Consider the following 19302-nt stretch of genomic DNA (forward strand, 5'->3'; position numbering starts at 1 on the left):
GATCTGCCCCTGCCTACATTCGTACATGTCCCGTTCCGGTCCACAAAAATCATTCATGCAAGCAGAAATTAACTCGTACGTGTTAATGTATCGTGTAAACAGGCCCAAAGGCCCTTGAGAAAAAGTATTTCCCCACAAGATTGGGAATCGAAGATTCCACGGCATCTATAATGGTTGGTTGGACAGATTCAAAAATAGGTACAGTCTTGTATATAAGATGGTGAGTGGTGAAAGCAAAGATGTTAACACATGAGACAGCAACTCAGTGGAAAGAATCTGAATATATTAGAGTTCTGGAAGGTTACAGCCCAAAAGATGTTTTCAGAGCAGAAAAAACAGGATTATTTGTTAATTTTTGCTGCCAGCAAAAACACTGTGCTTCAGAGGGAAACGGTGTTATGGAATAATGCTTAGTGAACAATTAAAAAATTAACATTTCCAAAGCCAGTATATGAATAAAAGTGAAAATTCTCTATTTCCCACAATTTGCATTTTCCCGCAATTTACACTTTTTTTCTTGGGTCCCTAGAAAAGTGTAAATTAGGGGTTTTACTGTAAATATATTTAATTTTATGCATTCCTTTCTCACCATGAGTGGTCACCATTAAAGGTGTAGTTTTGTGGTTTAATATAAAGCAGTTTTTGGATCACTTTAACATGTTGCTGAAGGTAACACAAACTATTCATTGGAAAAACTTTCGTTTAGCAAATTGAGTGAGTAATATTTATGTTGACATGTCAGTCATTAATGCATCATGGTTAACCATAGTGACTAGCATATAGTTGCTTTCATGTGAACGATCTCTCTTAATACCTCCCATGAATGAAAATAATTTAATGCTAATGAAATACATACTATGCTTACACAACTCCCCTAATTAGTAATTTCACTGCTGTGCAAGGCATTGCTGCCTTTGTAGGAGACTTTTTTTAAGATTTCATTTGATATTCTATGTAGTTTATCACATCTGTCATTAATATGAAGGTTGATTGAGTATAGCTCTTGATTCAATTCTCCAATGTACTAGTGGTCCATTGCTGACATCAAGTTCCCGCTTTACATTTTTTATTACCTTCTCCTTGTTGTAAGATATGTTAGCAGCATAGAATATGGAAAGTGGGTAGACCTTGAATAACCCTCCCCTGTTGCTCTTCCCTATGATCAGTCCTACCATCATACAGTCATGTTTCATGATGGGACTGACAACCTCTTAAGGTTTTAATGAAAAGTAATTTTGCTAAGGTTTTCTTTAAATGATGCTAATTTCAATACAGAATTGTTTAATTTTATTAATTTCCTAAAATTTAATTGTCAAAGCCCATTTTTTTGTCATATTATCTGATTGCCTATTCATCGTTCATGATTATTTTTCCATGACATTGTATTTCCTCACAAATATGAAATGGACAAATTGAAAGGGCATAACATGGTCCGATGGTCCATGGACGTGCCTGCTAGATAAATTTTAGTGTGTATAATACATAAAACATTAAATTAATTTCCACGCAGATAGAGGCCTGAAATTAGGGTTATAGCCATGAGAAGTAATTATAGCTCTTTTCATATGCTTCATTTTGCTATCCATATTCATGCATTGCAAGGAACATGCAAAACTTGTGGGAGCCTAGAGCAAAAAGGGAAATGAAGGAACTACATACATGGTTTTAAATCAGAATAACATAATTTATTTATTAAGATCCATTGCAATTGAACAATTCAGTATGAAAGTACGTGATGGCAGACACATGCATTTATGTTGGAAGAATACACAAAAGGGATTGGCAGAATCCCATTAATTCAGAAGTAGAATTCCTCAGCAACCGCGGTTTGCCTCATCCGGATATTTTCAAACCATAATTTGCCTCGAGATGAAGTTGCCAATTTCAGCATAAGATACTGCGCAATGCAAGCAGTCCTGGAGTTGTGGATTGCACTGCAACCATGCTCCCTACTCGGCGAATTGTACTGAGATGTTTTACCCAACAATAGAAATAATAGATATGTTTACAAATGACAAGTTGAAGCTCATGATGCAAAATTTTCCAAAGAAGATGGCATGCATAGACCAATGAGACAAATGATATCCTTGGAGTCAGTAAGTATCCTCTATACCTTAGGTCTGCTTCCTGGGACAAGGTGCCACGCCACATGAAGTTATTTACTTGCCACAAGATTTTTGGGGTCGTGAAGTTCTTCTCATTGTGTTTATGCAGAATCAAATCCTATGCCACGTTCTGAGGTTCAAGAACATTGTCCTATTTAAAAGAAAAATGACATTGTATGATTTCGTTAGAACATGCATACCTTACAATTTCAGGGCTACATATAATGAGTAATCTAAGTCAATAGTACATTGTTGTTAGATCTGAAGATTAACATGGTGAATTCTCAATGGAGCACACTGCATATAATCTTAAATCAAATTGAATCATATTTTATCAGTGAGCTTTCAAAATAAATGAAATTATGGAAGTTAAAATTGAAATCTTTCCAGCCATTGTCATACATATCTCCATTTCTGCATATCATTTCCTTCTTTGATATCACATAAAGTAAGCCAAATGGAGTTGAAATGGAAATTTTCATATCATATTAATTTTCCCAAAAATAATTACCTCTTCACCAAAATGCCTCTCTATAAATGCCGCCCGGATGGCATTTGGGCGACCGTGAACAGGTTGGAGTCTTTGTAAAGGGACTTCCAACCTGGGCATAGCTGGCACAGGATCAGGCATAGGATCATGATTCTGCATAGCCACATTGTGAAGAACTGCACAAGCCAAAATGACCTTCTGTGCAGTAAATAACTTCACGCGGAGCTTCATACTGAGGCATGGAAATCTACGTTTCCACACCCCAAATGTACGCTCCACTGTGCACCTTGTCCTAATGTGGGAGATGTTGTACCTGAAAGGTTAGTTTTCATAAAACACCATGCTTAAGGCATTGAGGTGCTATAACTTTTGTCAAAATTACAACGTGAATCACAAATTCTCTCTTTTTTTACCTCCTCTCAGAAGCAGACACTGGTCTTAAAACTGGTGTGAAAAGATATGGCAATAGAGGATACCCACTATCTCCTAGCAGGATGCCCTTCACCTCATTGGTCTCAAATTTCAGCTTAAGGCGACTATTGTGGAAAATTCTAGCATCATGAGCTGAACCTTGCCATCTGCAAACTATATCAATTATTTCCATATTTGGACCGGCAACGACCTAAGTTAAAATGAAATTATAAGATTCCACTTTAGCACTTGTTGACATAAAAACAATGAAATTGCATTCTAAATAGTAGTGCAGAAGAAACTTGAATTAATAGTAGTGTAACATCGAGAAATATAACATCTTGGTGCAACATGATGACGATAAATTGGTAAATAAAATATACATACCTGCACATTTAGGGAAAACCACCCCTTCCGGTTTCTGTACAACTCGCCAAACTCCCCCCCCCGGACTCACAATCGGAACATGGGTGCAGTCAATACAACCCACCACTCCACGAAATTGACCTTTTTCGTAAAAAGATCTCTTGCATCGAGCAGTATCTTTATCTGAACTTGGCAACTTCATGTACCGAGGTAATACTGTCACCAGGTCATTACTGATGCTCTGTAATGATTACCAAATATTTGTCATGAAACACCTTATAACTCTTCCCCAACAAATGGAAAGTTTACGATCATACAAGTACCAAACCAAGGAGAAAGCATACCTTGATAATTTTGGACACCGTCCCCTGAGTAACCCCGGCCAGATCGCCGCAAACTAACTGCAAAAGGGATTTGAATACGTATTACATGATCAACGCGACAAAAAAACATTTATAAATCTTACGTAAAAGATACCACATACCTGGAATGACCCGGTGGCGTAAAACCTCAAGGCAATTAGCAGCTTCAAAATATCCGGAATCGGCAAACCACGGTTGCTTAAACGCTCACTCCTCACATAAGGTAATGTGAGAAAGGTCTGAGACCGTTCTCTTCGAGAAGCGATACCTCTGGAGGAATCCCGCTTCTGAATAAAACTCTATGGGATTCTGCCTATCCCTTAGGTGCATTCTTCCAACATAAATATACGGCTCTTCCATCACGTACCTTGCAAATTCTGCGTCCATGTTGATGCAATGGTTGTTTACTTCATTGCTATTACAGACTTCACTTTTTCGTTCTTTTTATACGTTTCCTTATAACAGGCATATATGATGAAATAAATAAACATCGTCAGGTTAAAGAAGCGACATTTTAACTACATTTTGATCGCATATTGCCACATGTGTCTAAAAAAAAATGCCAAAATCCTGAGGTGAGCAACGCATTCCGCCATATTAGGCCTTGAAACCGTTCCTACAATTTAGTAGCATGGTCTGAGCCATGCTCAAAATAGTAGGGAGACAATCGGTATGCTTGTAGATAGAGTTGGTCCTACAAACGAAGAGGTACGTTTCAAAAATGCTTAGAGGTTGACTTCCCCCTAGTAACACGTCATACGGGAAGAGTCGTTCCTCTAGGAACGTCTTAGAATACGGCCCATTATAACTCTTGGGAAATATCGAGATTCCCTGGCAAACACACTTGCATCCTCCAAGTTTGTTGAGTGCTCAGGTTTGGAGTGGACGTGTTCCGCAGGGAGTGAAAGTTAGGGAGAAAGAGGGAAAGTTTTTCCACATTTGAATCAACCTTGGAGAAAGAGATGAGTGCCACTCTGGAAGTATATCTAGGACTTCCACACATCGGCACATCAAAACAGGAGTTCCTCAAGGCAGTTTACTTTCTCTGCTGCTATTTAAAGTTTACATATATGGCAGACATCCCTGGAAACTTTGCACCCAACATGATGGCAGCGTTATATGGAGACAGTTCCTGGTAAGCAACAACAGATGGCCTATCTTCAACGAACCACTGACCAACTGGTGGAATGGTACAGCATTGGTGATTTGGAGTAAACAAGAAGAAAACTCAAGCCATTGTGTTCTCCAGGGGACAGAAAGAACCTGGTAATCTTCTCGTCGGGTGCATGGAAGTCCTCTGACAGGACACAGTGGAGTACCTCGGTGTTCATCTTGACCGCTGTCTCACCATGTGACCTCATGCCCACTGCCTTACTGTCATAACTAAGATTGTTTGGAGGAAGTTTTGAAGCAGGGCCCATGGACTTGGGAGTCAAAAGCAGTACGAGGGAGATGGAACACATGCTGGCCAAACTTTTGCCCTATCACAGTTCATTCCTTCATTTGCCTCGACACAGGGTATCCCATTAAGATTCAGAATTTCCAATCATTTGTTTGAAGGCTTTCTTGATATCAGCCTTGAAAGTAGTATTCTGAGAATTGCAATGGTAAAGTATGCAAGGCAATAGAGTAGAGATGGGTCGAATAGCAGATTTCTCCAACTCTAATATCGAATTCGAATATTAAATCATTGCTCGAATATTTGAATACCTCGAATACTAAACTATGAATGCGGGAATGTTTGACTCGGTTGCCTATGCAGCAGGAAACACAAGATTTTGGGGAGTAATTTTGATTTCCTTTAAAGGATTCGAACAGGAATTTAGCTGATTAATGGAATATTTTAATTTTATGGAAACAATTTGGGCATATAGTTGATTCAACTAACATCTCTTTCAAATATTCTAAGGGGGGACACCACCTCGCGAAAAATGATTGCATGCCGTCTCGGCATTTACACTGCTACGATGGATTTCTGTCTGATGTATACATTCTTATCTACAAAACGCCATTTCAGCGGCACACCCATCTGATACTCGGCTTCATCCAACTTCTTATTTTCAACAGGTAGCTTGCTTTACCCCCACTCCTGCTGTCAAGTGCTAGCAGACAATCTGAGGCGTTTTGCAAAATACACCCTCTTCTCCACCTTTTTTTCTTCAATTATTTTCAGTCCACCTTTGGAAGTTCTCACGAGATAAGAAGATGAATTCGAATTGCTATCAGGGAGAAACCAAATATTCTGAGAAAATGTCCCTTCGTCTGTGGCTGTAACAATAGAGATTTATAGCACAACTCATAAATTGTAACTTGATATATGTTTTCGGAAAAAAATACTGCATCAACTTCCGAGAAGCTCGGCTGCTCATATCGAGTCTCGCCAGAATGCTAAGTCTCCGTCGTATTTTGACATTTATTTCCTCACGTAAAATGCTTAAATAAAGTCAGAAATGCGTCGCGTTGGTTCTTATTCTTTTTTAAAATACGTGCACATTACTAATACTTCAATCCAATAAAGGTGTAATATCAATTGCCTAAAGTCATTGTTAGACACCTTTTGATTAGGTGATTCATGCAGCAGTTGACCTCCAGAAACTGGGAACTTTGAAGCAGGTAGGCTGAAAAAGGTCAGTGGGTGAGAAAAGGGGGGGCACAAAACACATTTCTATTGTTTTTTCACCTTTTGTTTCATTTAGGAGAGGAGGAAAGCGTCGGAGGCCGAGGGCTGATGGATGGAGGGGGTAGCAGATTTTGGGAATTGTGCTGCGTAGTTACTATCCCACGGCACTAAGGTTCTCCTGGTGGGGGAAACCGGGGATTTTCGGATTTTTTCACCCAATCATTTTTGGTTCCCCACGTCGAACTCTTTTCATCGCTCTTATCCATGAATTTGATGCAGTTTGTCAATGTGGCTAAAACGTCATTGCATGCACTAGAGTTCTTTACAATTTTCCGAGTCAACTACCAATCACAGTGTGCGACAGTGTACGGCGTGAAATTCAAAGTATTCGAGAGCGTACCTTTAGCATAATTATTCGAGACCTCAAATATCGAATACTTTCTAGTATTCAAGGTATTCAAGTATTTACGGATACTATTCGCACATCTCTACAATAGAGTTATCTTAGCCTTCTCTTATAATGCAATTTCTAAGTTTTTCTTTTTCCTTTCGCCTGTTACTTTCTCTCCTTGGGAATTTCAATCATTGTAATTTAAAAAAAATGAGCCTCTGAAAGATTACTACAAGCACTGACAATGAAAAAAGGGAGGGTAACCTTGGAATAAATGGAATGAGACTTCATTCACTCACGGGGAATCCAGACGTTGCTGCCATTGCTTCTCGATCTGCTGCCACGCGCATCAACTGCGTCATCTTCTGCAAATACTCGTGGCACACACCGCAGAGCACCTCAAGCACTGATGCAGATGTGGCTGTGAGGTGACACAGAGTAACAAGTGAGAAATATCAAACATATCAATTGGGAAAAAGGCAAAAGTAAACGGTTGTTTAGAGAGGTAACCCCAACTTAAGCAGTCTATATTGAAATGTAAATGTACATTAAGAAAACGTCTAAGTCTCATTAAAGACTCATAAGTTTTTATCACCTTGGATACTTGTTAAGAAACTTAATCACTCTTTATAATCTCTCGTAATGGTATTCATATGAAGGGCCAGATCAAAATCGTAGAAGCGTACAGACATTACCGTATATGTCTGAATATAGTCCCCCCTTTTTTCCAAAAATGCCCGTGGTAAAAGTAAAGGGGGGGGGGACGCATTATTCAAACGCATTTCTTTAACTTTTCCTGAAACTGAAGCCTCAAAATTAGAAGGGGGGGGGGGGGAGTATATTCGGAGAGGAGAGGAGAAGGATTGACTTTATTAGTCTCTAATTACACACTTAAAGCGGTACAAATGAATAAGCAATATTTTGTCAGGTTATGGACCCAGAAAATGACCATTTCATGACTTCTACTTTCCTATGATTGGCGACTGTGAAGAACAGGTCATGCTGTGTAACCTGATAACTGATAAATGGGAGAAAGAGAGGTAACTGCAAGCTAACTCAAGTTATGTGTGGAACACCGTGGAGGCTAATACCATGGAGAATCAAAAAGATAAATTGAAATTCAACCTATCAGCAACCTAGACCCTCTGTGAAATTTAAGTCTGTGAGTTATAGTTAGCGAATATGTAATCTCTTGGGTGTTGATCCATGAAGTCAAACTCTGTAATACGAGGTGCTCACTCATATGTTAGTCCAACTGACTCTGTATTTATATGAGAATATATAGTAGAGTATATTTATAAGAGATGAGTGAATCCAGAGAATCAAACTAAAACTGGGAAATTAGATCCAAAAGGTTCTAATTTGAGTGTTATCCCATGAGAGTCGAACTTGATCAAACTAATTTAAAAACAGGCTAATCAAGTGCTGCTTGCCTTTGAGAAATATAGAGGCTTTTAATTCCAAAAATTAAACAAGAGGTAACTACTTTCCGAAGGCTTATGAGTAGAGGTCTTCCAGTGTTTTTCAAGCACGGAAATTCAATGATCATCTGGAGACAGTAAGTGAGGATAAAGCCATGGGGGAGAGGGTGAGTAGTCTCCATTGAATGCAAGCAGCAGCAAGGGATGGGCCAAGTGGATAAATTTTACTTGCTGGGGAACTACAACTCTGGCATGATCACCCAGAGGAACAAAATTAAATATTATGTACATGGGGTGTTTTGGTATCTTTAATCAGAGAAAAGATTGGTAGGAAGCCAGAAATCTGATATTCATACCTGTATTGAAATGAAGCAGATTTAGATTAAGAAGGTACTAGCTAAAAGAGATGTCATTGTTGAAAAGACAATTTTTCAGTTTGATTTGTAGAGTTGTATGAAAGAAGCTACTGAGGTATGAAACTCCAGAAGAAGTTGATGGAAATTATAGGGAAAATGCTACTTAAAATACTTATGCGGATGAGTGAGATGAAGCGGGAAAAACTGAAGATTCATTATCCCATGCCCGCACCATCCACAGCCGGACTACCACAGACTATTGTGACTTCTTGGATAACTCAATGTACCCCCGCTACTCCTCTCTTTCTTTCTTCTCCAACACCGCTTCCTTCCTCACCCCTCTTCTCCTCACCCACCCTTCCCTTCAGATCCACACGGGAAAATCCCTCGCCCCAAACCAAGGCTGCCCCTCCTCCCCCTCCATTCCCTGATTAACCCCCACCCCCTTCCGATAGATGTCCTTATTGTCGTATTCAATGTGTATGCATAGACACAAGATGCATGTAAGATCAGTCGCCTGAAGATTTAACTACGTTACGAAACCCGGGTCCAGCCCATATTAATATAATAGTGAACCTGACAAAGTTTTACTCCTTTATCGCCAATATGGAGAGGTTTCACAAAGTCAAGCTTGAAGTTATCAGTTGTATCTGACAAGATGAGTAATCCGTGTGAAGACATGCAGAGAAGGGCTGATTGAAAAACTACTTTTTTTATCAAATAGGGAAGTGCACTAATTTTTTTTTATTGCTGAATTTGAAAGTTTATCCTAAAAAAGAAACATTAGTATAGTCACTTTTATTTTCTGCATCTGGGGTATGCACTTTAAAACGTTTTGAAAGTCGGAAAATTTCATGTTGCGCTGAAACACATTGCCTCCATCTTGATTGAGATGTGACGTCACAAGGCAGTAGTCACCAGTGGAGTATCGCTGAATTCCATCGCCTTCTTTAGCGCGGCGAGAGTTTCCGGGAATCGGTGGAGTTTGCTTCCTAAAAATGTCGTCTAGTACCGAAAACATGAATTCAAAATAGAATTATAAAGGATTTTTTGTTCCAAATTTCATCTCGACGTCGAAACAAAAGCCTGGAGAAGATATTCATTCCCGTGCCTTAAGCACAAGCTATACGGAATAAATGGTTCAAGGCTGCTCCTGACTCTTACCTATCGATGATATTCTGTTTTGAAGATCATTTGAAGGTATTGTAAGATCAAATTGATATTTATATTATAATAATTTACTTAATAGGTACCTCAGTCACATCAGAAAGTGTGTTGAGTCAAAATATAGCATCTTCCGCGTAGACCTACGTAATTTATAAACTGAAAGTAGTTTGGTTAAAGAATTATGGCGCGACTGTTTTTTTACACGTCCGCGCAAAATGCGTACTTTGCCCATAATATGTGCATATATGATAACATGCGATTTTTGTTAAAGTTAATCTTTATTTGTTGAAATTAGTACATTTATAGGTGATACAGATATAAAGGTACACGGCAGGTCGCGCGGCATAATGTACCTATACTCCACTGGTGACGGGTTCATCTTGCTGATCCAAAAAATTAGCTACAATACCTCGAACTTTGAAAACTCGCAATATAGGCAGTCAAAGTACATTGTAAGAATACACGAGACCATTATAGCCCAGAATGTACGTACAATGTCGAAATCCTTGGTTTTCAAAGATTGACGTATTTTATACGCCAGCGCGCCCGGTCCAGGTTTATCAACTTTTATTTCATCCTATTTGTTAGTTGAAATTATATTTCAGAATGGTTCTTTTAGCACTGCTACTGAGGTAAACTGGTAGGTACTGAGTACAAGGTGCTGAGGTATGTACTGAGTAAGTAAACTCCCTTAGGAGTAATGTGAATTACAAGTGTTCGAGATATATGGCATTTTATATTCGCTTTGTGTTCTTATTAATTATGCCTGTACGCATATTGTTGCTTGCCGCGAGCCTTTAATGGTATGTGCTCTTGCAAGAGTGGTTTTCATTTTTAATGTGGAAGTTGGTCAGTATAAGCAAAGAAAAAATTAACATTTTAGCGCACACCAACCCTTGTAGTCATCGTATCTCGGCGTTTGTAATGACACTGCTAAAATACCTAAACGCCATAATGATGATAAAAAAATTGTCTTATGTCAATGATTGCTGCAATTATAATTAATGATAAACTTGATGCCGTATGATCACAATGAAGACAACAAAAAATAATGCCATGACCCAGTCTTGAACCACGGTCCTTCGGGTGAGATCTATCCTATGAATCGTGCACACTACCACTACCCCAACCGACCCATTAAAAAGTAGTTGACATTTTAAATTTATATATATAACTTGTAAAAAGTAACGCATGAAAATTAATTAATTACAGCCTAACTAACGCCCTAATTGAAAAAGATGGAGCAAGGTACGCGGTCTCCCCTTGTTAGCCTTAACGTCTCGCATTTCTATGGAGCGTTGAACCTGTCCTCCTTATTCAGTAACCATAAATACATCAAAGTTTGGTATACCATTTATAAATCGTTGGAATTTTCCTTCTCCCAACCAAGATTATATTTTCTTGAACCCATCCTGGACAGCGAACCATTGCAACAACCAGCCCGCTCGGAAATAAGGCTAACATCCCATGATTCTAGTTGCGAAGGGCGAACGTTCCGGCCGGCGTGAATACATACGCAACGAATAAGTCTTGCAGCAAACGTCTGAAATAGGTTTATTAGTTTGACTCGGTTCTTACAAAAAAAGTTTTGGCGTGATAAACGGCATTGTGTCAAAATATACCCAGCGAAAAATAAATGCCATCATGCATTTATTAAAGATTCAATGTGCTATTCGTACTACTCTTTCCAAACTTGAAGTTGACACGTAAATGAATATTAATATATTACGCAATGATGAAGTCGTTTACTCAAAAGAGAAGCAGCCACATATATATTCTGAAGATATTTTACGACAGCAAAAAACGGATACCCTCAAATTCTGTAATTTTTCTATGCAATAATAGTGGTAGAACTAAACGGTGTAGAAGCTGCCTTCTGCTACTGCCTTGTGACGTCATGGCCAATATTCAACATGGACACCTGTTTTTGCGGCCTTTGAATTTTTCCATATTTCAGACGGTCATCTCGAATAAAGTATTCACTATTAGGATTTAAACTGTGGTTTTACGACATTATGTTATTCTGAACTCTAATTTAAAAAATGTGTTTGGTGCATTTGAAACACTAGTGCACTTCCCTATTTATCCAAAGTGGTCTACTTATATCAGGGTCTCAGATTGGAAATTCTTACAAAATAAGATGATATTCACCACCACTGCCCCAACTCTGACGTTGATGAATTTGTGAAAATTCAGGCAGAATTTGAGAATAACAAAACATATGGAAAAGAAATACTGCAACTTATCCCATTTCGGCAATAACCAACATGGTGAATATAACTACATATCAACATTATATTTATTAAGCTCACACTTTATCAAGAGAATTTTATGGCATTGTTATGCATGATAATGATCAACAAATTTCGAATTTAGGCAACCCAAAATGACTGCTGCATATGCCATTACTTCACATTATGCATTTTGGAATCAAAGTTAGTGGTATGTACTTGAACTACTTTTTCAAATATGTATTCTCTGATTACCTTTCTAATGTCTCCATGATCATTTAGCAAAAATAATTCCCATAATGAAGCTTACACAATCACTATTCTTTAAAGTATTCGACATGGATATACATATGTGCCCTAAATTCTACTCCCGGAAAAATGTTTCAAGTATTTAAAATCTCGTTGCATAGTCCCAAAAGTGATTTTAGATACTGTACATATCTGATTATAGTCCCCCCTTTTTTCCAAAAATGCCCAAGGTAAATGGGGGTCAATAATATAATGCATTTTTTAACTTTTCCCAAAACTGTAGCCTCAAAATTAGGGGGGGGGGACTATATTTGGAGAAATACTTTTAATTTACATTCTGAGATCATACTACAGTATCAGGGGCTGATGGTTCAATTGCTGTGATGCAGATGATAATGTCCCAAGGGAATAGTTGCTACACGCCTAACGTGAAAATAACAAAATTCTAAAAATGGTCATGGTCTAATACGGCCTCCATTAAATTTCTCGTCCATGATTTCTGAAAAAAAGCCACCTTCGTTTGGAGTCAATATTTGATAAATCTCTTCCTTTACTGATTAAATATTTGGTAAATCTCAATGCTTGGTATTTACAACCACTGTGCCCATTCACAGATTAAGTTTACAACCTACTACATTATGAAGTAAGAGGTACATTTTAACCTTTTCGCGCCGAGCTCCTTCACGGGAAGTTGCTTTTGGCTCTACGAAGGGTTTGAGAAATTCTTTTTCGCCCCGTACGGAGTTTTTTCTTGGCTTGGGACTGTGCAGGTAGTCGCTTCCTCCCCTTAATGACCTTTCCTAGCGGGGTCCCGGACCCTTTCCTCGGAAACTGGGCAAATATAATCCTCTACCCTTTTCCCCGAAGGCAGCCCATCCCGGCGTACTTTTGCGGTCAGTTTATTGTTGCCAGTGCAATTTTAATTTTTTTAATTGTTACAGTTGCATTAAATGTCAGTCCATCAATGTATTCCTTTCATTTTGCAATGCCTGTAGAACTTTTAAACGAAGTTCTACGGTTATTTCTAGGGTTTTCAGCAAAACGGCACTATATCATAGCCAAACGAGCTTTTCCGAGAAGAGTGAGGTTATCATCTTCCACGTACATATTTCAGTAGGAGAAAACACGGAACGAATGTCTACGTAAAACATTCCCTATTGGTACATTAAATTTACGAATTTTTAGGATATGCATTAATCAGTATTTATAGCGAAATTCGTTTGTAATACCTTTGTATTCCAAGGTTGGTAAGAGGTTATTAAAAATAGCCGCTGTAATTTTGGCTCACGACAAAGAACTGACAGAATCATATTTTATTACATTACGAGGGCTTTTTTTCATAGAAGTTAAATCGGATATTCTATCAAATTTCACCGCAAATGTACACTTAGAATGTAGCTAACAGAGTAACGCATATTTATTGATGTAAATCATTACAATATCGCTCCTATAAACTTGCTAGTAAGTTATAAAAATAACAATTAAACATCTAACCTTAGCGTCTCCAAAAATTGTTCTAGGTGATGATCAACTCCGTTAATATGAACGCTAGAATTCCGTTTAAAATTTGGAACCAATCAGCAGAACATACAGAATGTAATTCCTCGCATTGATTTTCAATAAATGCAACATGAACGTTTTTAGTTATTTTAACTTATAAACAAATAAGTGACCATGAGCACCTTCCTTGAGTGGGACATTGAGAGCCGGAATGGGCCGAGGTAATCCCCACACGGACAATAGGAAAGGGTCGGACCTCTCGCGCCAAGGGACCCTAATGGCGGTTGGGACCTTCTAGGCATGCTTGACCGCGAAACTGTGAAAACACGGCCTTTGGCCTTTTGCTTCGAAAAATTCAAGCTGTGAAAAGCCGGCCTTCCTTCTTTAGCATCAGAAAATTCAGGCCATGAAATCACGCCCTGCGTAGGGAAGAGGTTAAACAAACTCGCTAAACTAGTTAGGCTAGTTTACTTAGAGATGAACATGATTGGCAGACTATTACTAACGATTGAAAAGTGACCATCATCTCCCTAATTCAATCATCAGTTATACTGAAGAATAGGTTGGGCCAAATATTACTTTTCTTTGAGATTGAATTTGCCCCATGCACAAGTTGAGGACTGATTATTACCATCTCATATCAGAAATTTGTTTAATATTGGATAGTATGTGTTAGCCACAAAAATTGAAGCCCTAAAGTTTAAAAAAAATCATGCATCGAAGAGCAAGAACAGACCACAACACCATTACTGCAGCCTTTATCATTAGGGCCAACGATGGCAATAACATTACAGCATTATGCAAATCTATATATAAAAAAGAAAGTCGAAAATCGTGTTAGTTAAAACACATATAACTCAAGAACAGCTGCACCGATTTTAAGGATACATATTAGGTTCTTTGGATTCGTCTCAGCCCCGGATAACATATAGAACATTAAAAAATAGGAAACGTTACAAATAAAATTCATCTTTTTCTTAGGGTTATGTTTTTAGGAGTTCGTAACACTACAACAATTGATAAGTTGGTCCAAACAACAAATTAAATTATTTGTTTTTACCAATTTAATGACTGAAATTCGTAATAGAATACCATTTTAATTGTTAAATATATTCAAAATATTGAAGTTGTATTTAAACAATTTCATTCGAGCCAATTGTAAGCCAAGCTTGAGTTGACACTTCACTACCGTGTTTGTAAACAAATCTTCAAGCAATTGTTGACAATCGGTAATGTCCGTGTTCCTATCGACGAATCGAGTAGTTTGATTTCACTTCCTCGGAATGTTTGCAAATTAGTTTCATCGGAAGGTGAGCTCATCTACAAAGTGTTCCCAAGTATGATTTATCACCACAAAAATCACAAATGGTTGATTGAACGAGCAATTGTGATGGCCTAGAACGAAGATGTGGATGACTCTGCCTAGGTAAAGCGTGGTCAAATGAAATTGATTGTTTGGAGCGTAACTTTGTGAAAGTGATTCATTATTAAAATTAAAAAGAAGAAGCACAAAGTTTTTCTTTTTAATTTTAACAGGGTCAAATAGTTGGTACTCTACATGAATTCAAATCTTTTAACTGAATAACATACGAAGACGAAGGCACTACCTACCTATCTGAATATTTGAAGTCCTTGAACGTACCTTGCTTACCACGGCACGATTTACAGCTAAAGGTATAGGCTCTGTGTTCATGATCTTTGGAAACATAAACCAACCAAAATAATCCAACAGAACGCGTTTGGTGATTAAAAAAACTGATAATGAATGTGATTCACGTGACTATACTCAAAGGAAAATTCAAAGATGAGGAAGTTCTCATTCCTAAGATTCCATGATCCCAACTTAAATGCCATTTTTAAACTTAAACAATAATTTTTTCCCTGTTGTTAGTTTTAACCTTAGTTAAGAAAAATCCAAAATATGAAAGACCCATTGCAAGAATCTTCCGAGATATGAGTGTTTGAAGTCAATGAGGCGCACACAAAAATTCTGCGCACCAGTCAAATTATTCAAAACTACCATATTTTTGCCCCTGTAAAATCTTAACCAAATGAGTGAAGCTAGTAAAAATTTTAGAGGCTATAAACATGCTGCTATAGTTTTCAAAAATGTTATCAAAACGATTTTCACTTGAAAATTTTTTTTTCTATAAATGTTCAAAAATTACACTTTTGACAAATTTCGACAAAAAAGTGACATTTTCAAATACTTGTAAAAATCACATATATCAAATGAAAGCCATAAAAATCTCTGTAAGCATGGTAAAGACCACTAACTTTAATATAGAGTGAGGTTTTGGGTAATTTTGGATTTATTTGTTAATAAATCCTATGAAAATCATCATTCCGCTAATGCTTTTTGTTGAAAAATGCCACTTTTTCAACTTCTAATAACAAAAAAGGGACACCAATTAGGTGACTGAGTTTTTTTAACATAACTTACACTATACTCCCTCTTTCAGGAAAATTAAACCTGAAGTTGCTCCCATGATGGATAGTGTTTCTATGATTTATTATAATGATGGTTGTAAAATTGCGGGCTACAGCACTTATGTTTCAGGGCTTCCCCCAAAAGGGGTAAGTCTTTCAGGGCTTCCCCCAAAGTTGTATTTGAGTATCAAAGTTCCTGTAAACCCCTATCATTCTTTAAATTTAGCAGGCAATCTATTTTTAATTTCCAAGTAGTATAAAATGGCAGCATTTTAGCAAATATATGGATTTACTAGATATTTGCAATTAGGCAAAAACTGGTTTTTCTCGGAAAAGCCGAATGCCCAAAAATGACCTGGGAACGACCCTTTAATATCCTGATCATCGGCATTCATATTTTCCGGTTATATATAAGGGTGGGCAACCAAGGAATTTCAGAAAATTCGGAACCACTACTAACTAACCAGATAATCTGATGGGGCACGGAAAGTGATTTAGGCTGGCATGCGCTGAAGGCATTATTGGGATTAATCACGGGATAAGCACTGAGTGCCATCATTGAATATACACGGTCTGGTTGAGAATTCCCAACTAAAAGCATAATTACCGCATGGTGATAAAATAGCAACAGTCATATATGCCGTCATTCAGTAGTTGGACAACTGGCCAATTTACCCATTTAGTTAAAAATTTGAAATTGCCATATTTAGCACCTACTTTCAAATCCAATGTGGGCAAGTAGCGTAGCAATGACTTTCCTCAGAACTCTCCTGGTAACGGTTGCACTCAAAGTAACAGGGGGAACACCATCGCCCTCGGAAAATTCGCTGCAAGGTAAATAAGAACATCGAGTCACGAACCGAATTAATAAGAACTAAGAGACGAACGAACGAACTAATTAAAATCATAGGACTTTCAATGATATATTTACCTTATCTCTTTCTCAATGTACCTAAACGGGAAGTTAGCTATACACTTTGGCGGTTTCCTGGGGCCATCGGGAAGTAAAGGAGGATCAGGAAGCTGTTTCACATCTGCAGTCACACTCTGACCCTGCAATGGAAATCAAGAAACAACTCAAAAGATATATAATACGAGCTTAACTAACATCAGTCAGCGGACACTCACCAGTCCATTTTGCAGAGCGTAGGCGTTGTGTAAAAGTTCTTTTAAGGCTCTAGAGTGTTGCAAAAGTTTGATCGTGTGCAGAACTTTTTCATCTATACACAGGCATTCTTCTGGTACTCTGTAAAATTAGTTTTAAGTAATCTCGGATAAGGTGTCATCCATTAGCCATGCATACGATTCCATCAAAATGTAGGAAGGTGATAATAACTTACTGAACTACTTCACCAAATTCGTCTTCTTCATAAGGAAGATAGAGCTTCAATTTGTCCTGAGTGATCGGTTTATGATCAACGAGGGCATCTATTTCTTCGAAATCTACTTCCTCTTCAGAATTGTCATAAACGGATTCATATTCACCCCAATTATTGGCTTCCATTATGTGACATAGAGATTAGGGAAATAACCGATTGTGTATTTCCTGAATGCGCCCAATGACAGATATTGTAAACTATGATCACGTAACAACAGAGCATACACCACGAAAAGCTGAGGAGCCTTGATTGAATAATCCATAGATAAAATTACGATTGATCACGGTAGTCAGAGGTAATGACCAGTAATGACACGAACTAATGGCACACGTAATTATTCATGTAAACAACACGTTCAACCGGCATCACAACGATCCTTGGACAATGCAACATGGGCGGTCTCATTATGGTGGCTCCGCGCACGTTGTAATAAGTTTTCAGAAATTACCACTTGAAGCGCTACCAACCAACGATATTCGTTTACGGGTTTACGCATGGCCACCTATTAGGTGGCCATGGTTTACGGGGTTTACGGACCTTGATCATGCCGTGCCCTTATCCATGGCCATGCCTTATCCCTTGATTTTGAAAGAAGGAGGAGTCCCCTCCCCTCCTTCATCCATGCCTTGATATGTTGATATTCCGCAAGGGCAAGAATGTTATCACTTTCTGTCACTTGAAATAGGCGACTATATTCCACTCTACCATCATTTTTTGGTTCCCTTCTCTAAACAATAAGATATATATTTGTTCTAAAAATATGAGGTTTGCCTCAAAATGTTATTACTTTATGTTACTTGAAATAGTCAGTTTTATTTCACTCCATCATCATTTGTTGGCTCCCTTCACTATAAAAGAATATATTTGCACTTAAATAAGAGGTTTGCCGCGATGTGCTCACCCAGTCAACCCAGATCCCAGACAGCACCGAGGAGTTATTTACACGTGTTTTTTTTGGTGTAAGTGCGGTGTAAAAATAAAACTCGGATATTATCATAATAAAACCCGTGTATGGAAGTATTCTGCATTTAAACGCACATTTTGCTATACTTTCGGTATGAAATCCATTCCTGCCATATTTCTTTATGATTTTTAAATTGCTTGCGTACTTCCAGATAGGCAAATGTATAATTTTAAAAATATATTTATTTAAATAACCTCAAAACGTCGTGTAGACGCGCACCATCGTAGGCCTTAGTACCACGATGGTTAGCGCTGACCCGGGTTACATATCGTTGTGGAAACGGCAGTTAGCGCCAACCCCGGTCAGAATAGGGTTGTTCAAGCCTATCAGAACGGTCTAAAAAAACGAATGTATATCACTTCTGATGTAATTTAATTTTGATTGGGATGAATGACGGATGCGTTGAAAAAGTAATGATGGAATTATTAGCAATCAAAATTCGAACAATTTTAAACGCCGCCAAAAACGGTCGGCCATCTTGAAATAGAGGTGATGACGAAACAAGCCTGTACGGCTGGCCTGTACCCTCGATCGCTCGATGCCAAGCTGAGCACTCTGCATGCCGACTGGACATTTGCCAAGGTTATTCCTTATTTTGAAATGGCCTATGTTGTGCATGAAGCTTCCGGATGGATCAAGGCGACATAAAATCCATTATTCAAGTTAGGCAGGCAACGTATGTAATGTAATAGGGTTGTTCAAGCCTACCAGAAAGGTCTAAAAAAACGAATGTATATCACTTCTGATGTAATTTCATTTCGATTGGGATGAATGACAGATGCGTTGAAAAAGTAATGATGGAATTATTAGCAATCAAAATTCGAACAATTTTAAACGCCGCCAAAAACGGTCGGCCATCT

At 38.1% G+C, this 19302-nt stretch overlaps 2 protein-coding genes across 3 annotated transcripts in view; both read right to left on the reverse strand.

Moving 5' to 3' along the window:
* LOC124162181 (STAGA complex 65 subunit gamma-like) overlaps positions 1-17929 on the reverse strand; it is a 33071-nt gene extending 15142 nt beyond the window's left edge. Inside the window, exons 1-5 of the mRNA XM_046538613.1 lie at positions 17440-17929; positions 17228-17345; positions 17031-17152; positions 16817-16926; positions 7045-7166 (exon numbers count right to left, since the gene is read on the reverse strand). Coding sequence (XP_046394569.1) covers positions 7045-7166; positions 16817-16926; positions 17031-17152; positions 17228-17345; positions 17440-17603 — 636 coding nt within the window. The 5' untranslated portion in view covers positions 17604-17929. The remainder of the gene's footprint in view (positions 1-7044; positions 7167-16816; positions 16927-17030; positions 17153-17227; positions 17346-17439) is intronic.
* LOC124162182 (putative nuclease HARBI1) lies at positions 1671-5417 on the reverse strand. Of its 2 annotated transcripts, none has more exons than XM_046538615.1 (5): positions 3857-5417; positions 3717-3773; positions 3009-3613; positions 2617-2908; positions 1671-2256 (listed from the first exon to the last, which is right to left on the reverse strand). In XM_046538615.1, exons 3-5 carry the CDS (start codon positions 3197-3199, stop codon positions 2224-2226), a joined length of 516 nt encoding a protein of 171 aa, XP_046394571.1. In that variant the 5' UTR covers positions 3200-3613; positions 3717-3773; positions 3857-5417; the 3' UTR covers positions 1671-2223. The 2 variants fall into 2 exon arrangements, with proteins under 2 accessions (XP_046394571.1, XP_046394570.1); XM_046538614.1 differs by having other exon boundaries at positions 3009-3217; positions 3394-3613; positions 3717-5417.
* Positions 17930-19302: the final 1373 nt, after the last annotated feature.

The sequence above is a fragment of the Ischnura elegans genome, chromosome 7, assembly GCF_921293095.1.
Source record: "Ischnura elegans chromosome 7, ioIscEleg1.1, whole genome shotgun sequence".
In the NCBI taxonomy this organism is placed as follows: domain Eukaryota; kingdom Metazoa; phylum Arthropoda; class Insecta; order Odonata; family Coenagrionidae; genus Ischnura; species Ischnura elegans.